This window comes from Heteronotia binoei, chromosome 5, assembly GCF_032191835.1.
Source record: "Heteronotia binoei isolate CCM8104 ecotype False Entrance Well chromosome 5, APGP_CSIRO_Hbin_v1, whole genome shotgun sequence".
Taxonomy (NCBI): Eukaryota; Metazoa; Chordata; class Lepidosauria; order Squamata; family Gekkonidae; genus Heteronotia; species Heteronotia binoei.
This window is the reverse complement of record NC_083227.1, coordinates 169,509,292-169,524,077: the sequence shown is the minus strand read 5'-3', so window position 1 is coordinate 169,524,077 and position 14,786 is coordinate 169,509,292. Positions and strand designations below refer to the sequence as shown.

General features: G+C 44.7%; 1 protein-coding gene across 1 annotated transcript in view; it reads right to left on the bottom strand.

Annotated features, from left to right (window-relative positions):
• Positions 1 to 14,786, bottom strand: part of ADGRE5 (adhesion G protein-coupled receptor E5) — a 121,532-nt gene that overhangs the window by 82,482 nt on the left and 24,264 nt on the right. The window contains exons 2-3 of the mRNA XM_060240703.1: positions 6,497 to 6,553; positions 4,856 to 4,933 (exon numbers count right to left, since the gene is read on the bottom strand). Of these exons, the coding sequence (XP_060096686.1) occupies positions 4,856 to 4,933; positions 6,497 to 6,553 (135 nt within the window). The remainder of the gene's footprint in view (positions 1 to 4,855; positions 4,934 to 6,496; positions 6,554 to 14,786) is intronic.

Here is a 14,786-nt window from a genome sequence, read left to right as displayed (position 1 = left end):
AGTTTAAAAGCTGGCAACTCTGCCGGTAGATTTTGAGTTCTCTTTACTGATGACTAATTGGCAAGAGAATAGTTAAAGACCTTCCCCCTTTTTTTCCTTGCAAATAGTCAATTTGTCATGCAAGAGAGACCTATGCGTATGGATCCTCTACAAAGCAAGCACATCAGTGCTCACAGAACTGAGCTTCTCTGTCTTCTTCTCTTACTGCAGATGACCCCCTGTAATCATGTTCTGGGAGGGGGATCACTGGACCCCTAGAACAGGATGGGACAAATTGCAGGGGACTGTCTGTGATGGATAAACAGACCTTGTTAAAATTCCCCACCAGCACCTCCCAGAAGTGCCTCCTGCCAACCGAAAACATGGTTACAGTCTACCTGCAGTTGGAAAACCCATGCTTCCCTTGGAAAGGGTGGGTCTGCCCTCAGCGTGCACTTTGTACTGTTCTAGGAAAAGCATTTTTAATCAGTGTAGGAAAGTTATTAATTTAATCAGAATTTCTGGTTGCAAGTTAGCATTATTACCCATGCCAGCTGTACAGTCGACGGTGCTAGACGAGGACACTATAATTGTGGATGCCTCCAGTGAGGAGTCTTGGGGAACAGAGCTGGCAGAAAACAAGAGCGACATGCACTGAGAGGTGCCGGGAGGCAGGTCGTGGATCTAACGGCACCGTTGTGGGTGAGAGTAACTGGATCCTTATTTTTTGTACCATTGACATTGCTGAATCAAAAGCTTAAACGCTTTATCCATGCCCGAGCCCTAATTGACTCCAGGTGCATGAGGGAGATTATCACCCCAAAATTGGTAGACACTCTAGGACTAGTGCGGAAGCCTCTACCCCACCCGATCCAATTCGAGCAAATGGACGGGTCCATAATGGGGGGGGGGGGTGAGCCTTGTGTAGAAGAGGCTCAGGGAGTGCCAGTAGGGATAGAGGACCATTGGGACATAGAAATGTTTGTGATCGCCCCCTCCTCCTCCTTTGACGTGGTATTAGGGGTCGGGTGGCTAGCTAAGCACGAACCGGACATACAATGGAGGGACCAAACGATATATTTCACCGACCGAAGGTGCAGACACCATCACTGGTTGGGAGCCTGGGGGCCTAATCCACCCCCCAGGAACAAAAAAATGTGCATGTTGGTGGAAGAGATTCGGTCCATCCCCAGAAAGTACAGAGACTTGCACAGAGTGTTCAGCGAGGAGGAGGCGAACGAACTTCCCCCGCATCAAAGCACCGATTGCGCGATCAAACTAATCCCTGGCCAGGAGCTGCCTAAATCCAAACTATACTCCATGGGGTGGGCTGAGAAGGCAGAACTAAGGAAGTTCATAGACAAAAACCTCAAAAGAGGCTTTATCCGGCTGGCCACTTCCCAGCACGCCGCACCAGTGCTTTTCCGGAAAAAGAAGAACGGGAGCCTTAGGCTTTGCACTGATTTTTGTGGGATAAATGGGATCTGGATGTCCAACACGTATCCCATCCCCTTGATTTAAGATCTACTGAGTACAGTGTCTGAAGGATCCATTTTTACAAAACTGGACCTGAGGGACATGTACTTTAGAGTGCGGATCAAAGAGGGGGACAAATGGAAGACAGCCTTCAACACCCCAATGGGGCAGTTCAAGTACTTGGTGATGCCTTTTGGATTACAGGGGGCTCCAGGAGTGTTTATGAACTTTATCAATGAGGTTCTGAGAGAATACTTGTACAAGGGGGTAGTGGTGTACCTGGATGACATGGTTATCTATTCCAAAGACCTGGCTTCACACGTACAGTTAGTAAGGAGGGTGTTCTCCACCTTGTATGAGCACAAGTTGCTTGCGAAACTGTCCAAGTGTGAGTTCCATCAAACTGAACTCGATTATCTAGGATTCAGAGTTTCCGGGAAGGGGCTTGCCATGGACCCCACTAAGATACAGGCAGTATTAGATTGGGCACCTCCGAGGACACGTAGACAGCTACAATCCTTTCTCGGGTTCGCAAATTTTTATAGAACCTTCATTCAGGGATTCACCCAGGTGATGTTACCCCTAACAGACTTGCTTAAGACTAAAGGGAAGGGGCCGGAGGCGAAGAAGCCGGGAGGGAAGCTAGCATGGACTCCCACCTGCCAAAAGGCCTTCGAGAAACTTAAACGGTTGTTTACAAGCAAACCAGTATTAAGCCATCCTGATGAACTTAAACCCTTCGTGGTCCAATGCGACGCCTCCAAAGTGGCCGTAGGAGCCATACTAATGCAAAGAGACTCAGAAGGGAGATTGCGACCATGCGCTTGCATTTCTAAAAAATTCTCACCAGAGCAGCGCAACTGGTCGGTGTGGGACAAGGAGGCATTTGCAGTAACTTTTGCATTAAAAACATGGCGGTCCTGGCTGGAGGGGGCGAGGGTACCATTTGAGATCTGGACCGATCATAAGAACTTAGAAGCGCTGACTGGCCAGAGGAAATTAACTGAAAAACAGATTCGGTGGGCAGGATTTGACTTCACCCTGAAACATATTCCCGGGGCAAAAAATTTCTTAGCTGACGCGCTATCCAGACTGCCCCAACACGAGAGTCAGAGGGAGGAAGTGGTGGACTGCATCATTCCCCCCAGTGTGGTGGCCGGCGCCATGACTACCCAGTCAGGGAAGAAAAAGGGAGCACCAGAGCCGTGTGTGTGTGTGGGGGGGGGGGGGGTAATAGACTGATAGAAGAAGCAGAAGGTGAGGGAAAGCTAGAAGGTCTAACTAAAGGGACAGGGGGCTTTTGGTATCACGATGGGAAACTGTATGTTCCAAAAGTACTGAGGCAAGAGATATTACAACACTGTCACTGTAATAAACTGTCTGGCCACTTCGGTTATGTAAAGATGTTACATCTGGTCAACAGACAATTCTGGTGCCTCAAATGAAGAAAGACATTTCAGAATTTGTAACTTGCCCAGTGTGTATAATGGCGAAAAGGCAAGGTGGAAAGCCCCCCAGTCTCCTTCAACCCACTCAGACTGCAGAGCGGCCATGGTCCGTAATATCTATGGACTTTATAGCGGAGCTGCCGGACTCTCAGGGCAGGACCGCAATACTGGTAGTAGTGGACACCTTTTCAAAGCAAGCACATTTCATTCCATGCAAAAAGTTGCCCGCAGCAAAGAAACTGGCGTACCTATTTTTCCAACACATTGTTAGAGTCCACTCCTTCCCCGATAAGGTCATTAACGACCGCGGCCCGCAGTTCGTTGCCAACTTCTGGCAGGAGTTCTGCAAACTAACAGGCATGGAACAGGGGTTGAGCTCCGCCTATCATCCCCAGATGGACAGGCAGATGGAACGCGTAAACGCGCTTCTAGAACAGTATTTATGGTGCTTTGTGAACTATCAACAGACCAATTGGGTGGAGCTGCTGCCATTTGCAGAATAGGGATACAATAATAGCCTCCGTAGTTCAACCAAAGCATCCCTGTTTAAAATTGTGAATGGTTATGAGGGAAAACCGTTCCCCCTGTTGCCCGAGGACAATGGAACCAAACCCCATTCCTCTTGTCAGCGGTGGTGGGAGACGTTGGGGAAGGGGTGGACTATAATTCAAGAAAACCTGGATGCAGCCAAACAGGACTATAAAGCACATTATGAGAAAAAGCACACCCCAGAATGGGACTTTAAAGTAGGAGAGACTGTGCTCCTATCTACAAAGAACCTGCAATTGCCACAGACCTCCAAGAAACTTGCTTACAAATACCTTGGGCCCTTTAAAATAAAGAGGGTAATAAACAAGTGACAGTAGAATTAAGAATTATCAAAACTGTTTAGTAAAATTCATCCTGTTTTCCATTGCAGCCTTCTTCGGCGAGATCCGGGGGCTACGAGTTGGCACCCCCGCCCGCCGGAGCCCAAACCTATTCAAGTGAAGGGTCAGAGTCATCATTAGGTGCAGGAGATATTGGATGTGAAAGAGAAAAGAGGGGTGTTGTACTACCTAGTGCACTGGAAGTATTTTCCCCCCAGTTGTGATGAATGGGTGAAAGCATCCGACCTCTGGGCCCCACTTCTCCTCAAAAGATTTTACCTACTGCATCCAGATAAACCCCGAGCAAGAGCTTAGGGGGGGCAGTATGTCAAGCATTGTATACTCATTTTATACTATAGAAGCTGGATTTCAGAATTGTTACTTTTATATTATAGAATCCAGATTTTAGAGTTGTTACTAACCCAGAATTAAATATGGGCACATCAAAGTAGCAGCCCCCACCTTTCTTCTTTCGCTTTTACTAACAGATGCAGGAATGTCCTCTTTGAAGATAAGACCTCCTGGGAATTGTTCTCAGGCTCAGCCAGGCCTGAACCCAGGATGTGCTAGCCACAATATAGATAAGGAACCCAGCGTGTGAATTTCACACGTGAATGTAGAATTGTTTATAGAACCTTTGATGTGCCATTTTAAAGCATGTATTCTAGTGTTACAAAGTATCAAGTTCCAATCTTCAGCTCGAATGAGCCACATGGATTATCAATAAACCTAAGTTTGTTTCAAAATCCAAGGACTGGTTATTTTGAAATCTCATGCTTGACACCATCTCTTTATCAAGGAGAATGGTTCTTAGTGCCACCTCACCCTGAAAATAATTCACTGCAGGGAGCAGAAATAGCTGTGAAATCCATTATCATATACAAAGTGTCCCTCTGGGCAACCTAATACAAAGTTCAGCCTTAAACTGGGAAGTTTCAGGAGATACCACTGGGAGGTGGTGGTGGAGGGGCAGAATGTTCAGTCTTGTGATGCTGGCATCAGGCTCACATACTCCCCGGATTCAACATTAGTTCTTTCTCTTCATGCACCCAAATTACACAGAAAGTAAAATAGCATTGTTACCATGACATCTCAAAGAATCCACACTGCAATGCTCATATCCTTCTGGCCAGGAAGAGGTTTTGTTATGGTTGGTGAGCTCTTGATAAAAAGAAAGCACATCAGCAATGTTAGAATTTGATCATGCTATAAACTGAGATCAAATTCTTCTCAGCACACTTCCCCACCAGGGGAGAAATACTTTTTGCCTATTTTTCCTAAATCGTATCCATCATACTGACTATATTAACATCCTCCAAAAAAAGGTCTTGCATCATTTTAAAATAAAATTGAGAATGGATAACACAGTTATAATGGTTATGAAAGAAATACCTGTTAGAGAAGAGAATTTTTGGGAAGATTTAAAAGTAACTTTGAGTCTGCAGTTCCAGAAGAGGAGACACTAGATACACAACAGAGACAACCTGACTTGGAAAAGGAAGGGAGCAAAGAACAGGATTGAAATATTGACTTTCTTGAACTTAAACATGAAATAAAGATTATAAGTTTTTAATGCATGGAATATAAATGGCACAAATGCACCCCAATTTTTTTTTGGGGGGGGGGGAGAATTTTTTTTTTAAAAAAAATCAAAATATGGCATTATATGCTCGCAAGAGACCCATATTAGAGAAAAGAATGAAAAATATTTGACTTACAAACCTTTGGAGAAAGACTTTGTCTCAACAGATATAACGCCCCCCCCCACCCCAAAATAAATAAATCCCGGAGTGATATTCTATATACACCTTCAATTGAACCAGAAGTGGAACAGTTTGATTGAGCATTGTAGGTTTGTGGGGGTAGAAATGAATTCTGGTGGGGTCAAGATGGTGTTGGGAATTTATTCCCCGAATGAGATAAGGGTTTATTTTAAAAACAACTTATGGACAGACTTTTTGCCTTGTCTTATGAAAGTTGGTGTTTGGTGGGTGATTGGAATGATATGATCTCATAAATGGACAGATTTTTAAAAAATAACATTAAGATTACCCAGGGTAAATTGCCAAAACCCATTTTTTAATATGATGGACAACTTGGGTTTAGTTGAAATATGGAGACAGAAAAATGGTAATTCTGAAGAATTCACTTATTTTTCAGAGACCTAGCTATTAAGGTTACAAGAAGAGAGATTTTAGGAAGGATTTTTTTCGGATCCTGTAAGTAAGATTTGTGAAATAAAGATGGAGATTAAATTAAACATTGCTTTTAAAAGAGACAATGGAGGGGGACTACAATAAAAAGTTGTAAGAGTTCTTTGAACTTAATTTAAATAAAGAGGGTAGAGGTCCACCCTCTTTAAAAATCATATTTGGACCTAATGGTCCTTACCAACTATTGTGCAGCGTCTAACTTACTATTCCTGGGTAAGGTAGTGGAGAGGGCTATGGCCACACAGCTCCAGATTTTCTTGAAGGATGCTAACATCCTGGACCCCTTCCAGACCGGTTTTTGCCCTACTCATGAGGCAGAGATGATACTGATCACCCCTAGGCTCTTCGTTATCTATCTATGCATTTAACACTACAGCTCTTTTTACAAGCACTAAATCAAGCTCAATCAAATAGCAATCAAATAATTAAAACAAGCTAAATCAAGAAGCAGTAGCTTTAATTGGGTGTTCTAATGCTGTTTTAAAAGCTTATTGACCCAGGAGAAACTTACCTGATTCTGTGCTGCTCTGGATGGGAGTGCTAGCTAGAACAAAGGTAATGTAGAGTCCTGGAAGATAAATAGAAACCAGACTTAACATACATTGCATGTAATGTAACCAGCAAGGGCCACTGTGGTAAAGTAATAATAATAATAACAATAATAATAATAATAATAATAATAATAATAATAATAATAATAATAATAATAATAATAATAATAATAATAATAATAATAATAATAATAATAAATTTTTATTTATATCCCGCCCTCCCCGCCTAGGCGGCTCAGGGCGGCTAACAACAATTCTTACATTAACATAAATGGATAAAACTTTAAATTTAACAATTAAAAAATTAAACATATAAAAACCAGTTAGTTAAGTTAAAATACATAATTCAAATCACATTAAATGTGTCTGGCAGCAATAACTGTTCTGGCGCTGGTTCTGCCAGTTTAAATAGTTCCATGATCGTATTATAGATGGCGGTTCTTTGTTCTTAGCAACACAGCAGTCGATAATCAGAACGTTGGGCTAGGAGCTGGGAAATAATAGATTCAGATCCAGACCAATGTTTCCTCTAAGCTCCACAGTGTTGTGAGCAGAAACTCTACCTTGTGAGCAAAAACAGCTAGTACCATTGAAGTTGTGAATGAGTCTACATTTGATATCACATACATCAGTTTTTTAGATTACTTCCATAACCTTGTAAAAATCTCAGAATAAATTATATTTAAACTATATTTTAAGACTAATGTATATATTATAAGAGAAAACAGAATCAAGTCAAATTTCACCCACCCCTTTCCATTATATTGGTAGACCTGACCTCCAGAGAAGAGGTCTACCTGCCAGAACCCCTCCCAGGTTTCTGCTGTTTCTTGTATCTTATTGCTTTATGCTGTGTAGTATCTGTGTTATATCAAGCCCTGTGGTGCAGAGTGATAAGCTGCAGTACTGCAGTCCAAGCTCTGCTCACGATCTGAGTTTTATCCTGGTGGAAGCTGGGTTCAGGTAACTGGCTCAAGGTTCACTTAGCCTTCCAATCCTTCCAAGGTTGGTCAAATGAGTCCCCAGCTTGCTGGGGGGAAAGTGTAGATGACTGGGGAAGGCAATGGCAAGCCACCCCGTAAAAAATCTGCCATGAAAACATCATGATGTGATGTCACCCCATGGGTCAGTAACGACTCAGTTCCTTTACCTCTTACTTTTATCTGTGTTATATTCATATAGTTGACCGTTATGTGTATTAGCTGAACATGGTCTCTTCCGTTTCATTTCTCTTTTGCATCCCCCACCTCCCCCTTCTTCTCCCCATTCCCATTTTCCTTTGTGCCTGGCCATCTGAGGATATCGCACATCCTTGAGAGAATTCAGTTATAACATGAAATGCATTCCCATGCGACCTGCTTAGAGTCTAGAAACACTCATGAGTTAAACCTGCCTCTATCTGCCATCTGGTCATGTCCTTTTGATAATACCTTGCCCCTTTGAAATATTAGTGTTTTGGTTAACGGAGAAAAATATTGGGTTTTGATTGCTTTGACCAGAATGTTGGGTGGTGACGAGGGGGAGGGAGTACTGGACTATTTTAGAAGGATTTGTCTGACAATGGTTATTCCTGGGCAAGGCCCTGATGGGGAACAGAACACCTGTAACAAATAATAAAGCTTCATCTATCTTTGAGAAAGTAAAGTCTATCTGACTGTTATTTGCAAGCCACACGCTACCCCAGCCCAGTCCATTATATTGGTATGCTTGGCCTATGGAGAACAGGTATATTCACCCCCATGGATCAATTCTCCATTATACTCTATGGGAATTGGTCTCTATAGGGAATAATGGAGTGCCCGGCAGACATTTCCCTCTCCCCTCCCACTTTCTGATGACCCTGAAGCGGGGGGAGGGCCTCCAAACCAGGGGATCCCCTGCCCTCACCTGGGGACTGGCAACCCTACTCCCCCAGCTCCATTGTAGCCTACAGGGACCATTATAGTCAGTGACCTCATAGGCTATAATGAAGAATCAATCTGGGGCTCTGTGTTTTGAGGTAGAGGCACCAATTAAAAACCTCTCCATGTTTCAAAAAGATTGGACCAGGGGGTCCAATTTTATGGACCCCAGAAGGAGGTGCCTACATCCGCCATTGTTTCCAAAAGGCTGAGGCAGTATCAGTGGGCAGGAGAAATCTATGAGCAGCCTTTTAAAAATTTACGTGCCAGCACCCACTAGCACAGCTTAGAAGGAACTATTATGTAGACTCTACTACAAAGATCTCTGGATGACATGAGCCCGTTTGCTTTCTTCCTCAGAATCCAATTCACCACACAAGGCTGCTGTGCAGACAAATTGAGAAAGGAAGAAATGTGTATGCTGTTCTGAGCCCCTTGGAGGCAGGGTGGAAAGAAGTGGACACAATAGATAGCTATCTTTCCAGAATTCAAACACAGATTTCCCTCCCAGGTACGAACAAAGCCATTCTGATGTATTAGGAAGAAATGCTGTGTATGTATCTCAGATGCTGTGTAGGAGACTCCTGAATACCTCTGTGGCCATTTCAAATGTTACGCCTTCACACAAAATTTTACCTGATGCTCAGAGGTATTAGCTTATTGAGCTGATTTGAATGGCAAGGTTGCTTTCCAGACATTCAGAACTGACAGCACGGAAAAAGCCACAGGCTGGTAGCTGGTTCCCACTCCCCATCCCTACCACCCCTCCCTCCCTTCATGAGGAAACTGCTGCTGCTCCCAGCAGACCTTTAAAGGCACCCACATACCCCAGAAGCTGTCCTTCACAATGGCCACCACTCAGGCTCCACAGAGAGAAAGGGAGGAAGGAAAGAAGAGAGAAAGGGGGAAGAAAGGGAAATTAAAAAATGGGGGAAAGAAAGGAAAATGAAATGGAGGGAAGAAAGGGTAATAAGGGGAAATGAAATTTAAGGAAAAAAGAGGAAGAAAGAGAAATAAAGAAAGGGGGAAGAAAGGGAAAAAGGGAAACAAAGAAATGGGGGGAAGAAATAGAAAGAAAGGAAAATAAAGAAATGAGGGGGGAACTTACTTGATCTGTGACAGTGACTTTTCCAGGCTCCACAGTGATCCTGGCCAACCAGCCAGGCACCTGGGAGGCCACTGCACAGCATGGCTGTACCCCAGGGAGGCCACTGCACAGCACAGCTGGGCACCACAATCCTTGCTAGCCAACTGGGCCCCAGGGAGGCTGCCACATGGCTCAGCTCGGCCCAGCAATCCCCGAGGGCCAGACCAAGTGACCTTGAGGGCCGTAAATGGCCTTTGGGTCTGACATTCACCACCCCTGCTCTAAGCTGTGGAGACTTGTGAGCAAAAGTTCTACTTTTGTTAGCTACTGGCAGGGCTCATTTCCAGCAGGAACCCACAGGAATGATTTCTGGGAAAGAAGAAACAAAGTATTTATTTATTTATTACCTTATAAGGCAGCAGCATATGGAGAAGTTCTTTGTGCCTGTCTCTGCTCCAGCTCTGTTTCTCTTGCGATCAGCTGCAGCTCCAAAGGCTACAGCAGGGGTGGCCAACAGTAGCTCTCCAGATGTTTTTTGCCTACATAGTCAATGGCTGGAGCTGATGAGAATTGTAGGCAAAAAATATATGGAGAGCTACCGTTCGCCACCCCTGGGCTACAGTATCAGCTTTTCAAAGGCAGTATAGGTTCTTTGGAAATCAGGCCCCACTCCCTCAGCCCTGCAAGGGGAGAAGTTGAAGCCTTGCTTGGAGTTACTGCCTATCTGGAGATCCTGCTGGACTGGCTACAGCTTGGTAAGTTGTGAGGAGGGGGCAACGTTCCTAGTCCTACTTGGCTGGATGTCTTCTTTTTCCACCCCTCTCTCTCTCTCTCACAGCAAAGGAGCCAGCCTCCGGGTCTTTCCTGGAGATTTCCCCACAAATCAGGTCAGTTCCCCAGGGGAGAGGACTGAGGGCTTTCCCCTCACACACCTTTTGGAGGAAGTGGGCTACCCTTTCTCTCCGATAGGTCTCTTTCCCCTGCACCCTAGAAGCAGTCTGCAGTTCTGGAAATGTCCTCACAAATCAGGTTCAGTTCCCCAAGAGAGAGGATGGAGGACTTTCCCCCCCTTTATGGAGGAAGTGGGCTGCCCTGTCTCACCAAGAGATAGGATGGGAAGGGCATATAGTGCCCTTCAGCATAGGGTACCCAGAGCTTATAAGATGGCTGTTGAAGCAATGTAAAATGGTAAAGCAAAAACAATAAAAGGAGCAGGGGGAAAAAACACTGTGATGATCAGTATGAGAAAAAGGCAGATGAAAAAAGCCCAGTCTTGTTACTGGAAAAGTAAAATTACAGAAACAAGAATAAAATCAATGTAAGGCCTTTTACTGGACCAATCATATTAGGGCAAAATAAAATTAACCATGAAAGAAAAATGGTGTAAGCCAGAAAGAAGTGGCAAGTCCCAGTCACTACTAAAGAAAAACCTGTCCAGAAAAGGGTTGGTTTCAAGAGCTGTTGCAAACTAAGCAGCCAGATAATTTCCCTGTGTGTGGAGTGCAGACTGAGAAGCCTCTCTCCCCTTCTTTCTCTCTCTCACCCCCCCCCACCTCTCCTTCCTTTCTCTATATCTCCCTGTCATCTATCCCCCATCTCCCCCCCCCCAAAAAAAGTAACTTGACGGGCCATGCATGCCCTCCAATAAATGTTCGATATTGAAATCATTTAACATATTGGCTGTTTTCTTTGTGCTTTTGAACTACCGTATTTGCCGGCGTATAAGACGACTGGGCGTATAAGACGACCCCCCAACATTTCCACTCAAAATATAGAGTTTGTTTAGACATGTTTAAAAATGAGTGGAAGAAATTTAAAGGATATATAGAGCAAGAGTGGAACGTAAAAAGACATTGGACAATTTTTTAGTATGAATGAGAAGAGAAAGACATTCACCTTTGATTGGTTGGGGGTACCTTTATAATTGAACTCATATAACTTCAGTGGAAGTCTAGTAATGGAGGGAGGGGGGATTGAAAATATCATATGGGTTAGAGATAGAAAGGATATAATTAAATATTGTAACCATATGTTATCAATAAATTGTTAAAACACAAAATATAGAGATTGTTATATACTCGCCATATAAGACTACCCCCTCTTCTGCACACCATTGTACGGCCGCAGTGCGACCGCAGCGCCTCCGGCCCGCCCCTGCATCTCCCTGTGACCGGCACTAGTGCGCATGTGCGAGCTCTGCGTAGACAAGGGGCGGGCCAGAGCGCCGCTGCTTCCCGCTGAGCAGAACGGGCCGGTCACGCCGAAAAGGCTGGCACCTGTCTCGCTGCTGATGCCGCAGCCACGCTGATGACCCGCCGCAGCCGTGCTGGATACCGCGCGATACTGGACGGTATGTAGAACGAGGTGGGCGGGCATCGGGAGGCCACTATGGGCACCGGGCAAGCATCGGAAGGCCACTATGGGCAGCTATGTCTATCCCAACTGAAGTGCACCCGGCGTATAAGACGACCCCCCCACTTGGAGGCATGTTTTTCAGGGCAAAAAAGTAGTCTTATACGCCAGCAAATACTGTAATTTTTCTCCAGATTGCCAGCTCTGAGTTGGGAAATACCTGGAGATTTGGGGGTGGATCCTGAGTGGTGGGTGTTGCCTTCTGACACACTTCCAGTGATGTCAGAGGGTGTGGCCTATGCAAATAACATATGCAAATAAGTTATGCTAATGAGTTCCTGGAAAGCTTTTTCTATGAAATGACCCCTGGCTACTGGCATTGATGCTGTGAGCTACTGCATAAATTAGTTTGCCCATTTTTCCTGAGCTAGGACAAAAACATGTGAGCCAGAGGCTAAAAAAACTGTGAGCTAGCTCACACTAACTCATCTTAGGGGGAACACTGGGTAGAGGGTGGGGAAGCTGCCAGGAAGGGCTAATGAAAGTCAAGCTAATGCGTCAAGGGCTAATGAGAGTGGATCCTGCAGGATTAACTTCCTTTCCGCAGGGCATGTAAGACAGAGACGTTCCTTCCACCAGGCATTCTGTGGAGGCAGTGACAGGACACTGAGTAGCCTGGCACTCTCATACTCCACCCCCATTTTCCAGAAGCCTCACCCAGGAGGCGCTGAACAAATTATGTTCACCATCTGCAACATAATGAATATTTTTACCATTTTGTTTTAACTTAATGTATTTTACTACATTGCTAGCCGCCCCGAGCCCTTCTTGAAGAGAAGGGTGGCATATAAATAAAATACAATATAATACAGAATAAATAAATAATAATAAAGCTGCCTTCCTGGCAATACCCTCTGCACCCTCTACCTATATTTAATGGTTACATATAGGGGATGGTTCTGCTTAAACCCAAAATAAAACTTCGTTGGTCTTAAAGGGGCCACTGAACTCTGTGGTCTTAAAGGGGCCTTTAAGCCCCTTTTTCGTTGGTCTTAAAGGGGCCACTGAACTTTGTTCTGCTGATTCAGACCAACACGGCTACCTGCCCGAATATATCTGAAGAGTGAGCTCCTTTCCTATCCCAGCTATTTAGCCCTTCTTTCCTTTGCCTGCTTGTACAGTTCTCCCAGTAGCCATGGTTCCTCAGACATGAAAGGGAAGGCTGGGCAATATGTGCGATGGTAAACTTCTCTGAGTGCTGTTGAGCTGTCAGTTTTTAAAATGTTTTATTGTATTTTATTGTTTTATCATATGCTGTACTCTGCCCTGAGCCCTACGGGGAATGGGCGGAATAGAAATATACTAAAATAAATAAATGAGGCTTCTCTCTGGCATGCCTATCATGTGGTGATTTACGCATCTGCTAACTTGGGAATGGCTTCCATTTGACAGCTGCCAGGCAACAGCTGAGCCAGAGGCCTTCCAGAGTGGAAGACAGATGTGAGTGCCACAGTCTTTTCACGCAAAGGAATCCTGCAGCATGTCTTTCACATTTATAAACAAATATCCTGATCGTGTAAGTGAATGTTTATATTTCATATTTTGCCTTTTATAAAGTTCATGAGCAAAAAGCTCAGTTTTGAATCTCCCATTTCTGGGTAAGGTACTTGAGAGACCTAGCCACAGTGATCCATGCAATGGTCACCTCCAGGTTGGCTACTGTAATTTACTTTATACTGGACTCCCCTTGAGACTGATCCAGAAGTTTCAGCTGATACAACATGTGTCCTTACAGGGACACCACTTAGGGCACATATACAAGCTACACTGACTTCCGGCTGAATACCAGGTCAGGCTTAAGGTGTTGGTTTTAACCTTCAAAGCCCTTTGTGGTCCAGGAACAAGTTACATATCTTCAGGACTGCTTTTCCCAATACATTCCCAGGGGTGGTCAACGGTAGCTCTCCAGACGTTTTTTGGCAAATGGCTGGGGCTGATTGGAGTTGTAGCCAAAAAACATCTGGAGAGCTACCGTTGGCCACCCCTGCATCTCCCAAAGAGCATCACACTCTACAGACCAATATCTACTGACTTGAAGGAAGTCTGTTTAGCCTCAACCAGGGTCACAGCTTTTTTGGCTCTGGCCCCTGCCTGGTGGAACAGTCTCCCAAATGAGATCTGGGCCCTGCAGAGCTTAATGCAATTCCACAGGGCCTGAAAAACGGAGATGTTCAACCAGGCCTTTGGTTGAGGTGGTGAGAATTCGAACAGTATTGGCCTCTCCTTGCTCTGCTTTGCTCCATCTGCACTAGATCCATCTGACACTGCTCTCATCTGCCCACCCTTCTAAGCCTTAGTTACATCTACCTGTACACACAGGGAGCCTGGGGATAGATGTATTATTGGTGCCATGAATAGTGGACTACTACTACTGTAGTGTAAACTGTGATACTGAATTATTGTAGTTTCACTAGTTGACATTTCATTGGCTGTTGCGACCGCCCTGAGCCTGTTTATAGGGTAGTGCAAGTTAGAAACTGAAAAAAAAATTAAAAAATGAAAATGTATCAATAAATGAGTAAGCAAACAAGTAGCCTGAAACCTGGCAACACTGCAAAGGACGCTGCAGTTAATATCAATGTTTTCTACCCAATGAGCGCTGTGAATGGAGTGGAGGCTGCAGATCAGCACTCTCCCACATCCCCTTCCTGCTGCAGCCCCAAGCCTCCTGAAATGCTGCACACCAGGAACAGCCTTGCACACTCTGTGGGGAGTGGAGGGAGGAACTGGTTGGCATCCCCTGCCCTAGAAGCAGTGCTGACCCACTGGGGGAAATAACCATTGGATATAAGCTACTATCAACATTTAATACTTTTTGACTTCACATGGAGTTTAGGTCATTTCCTCTCA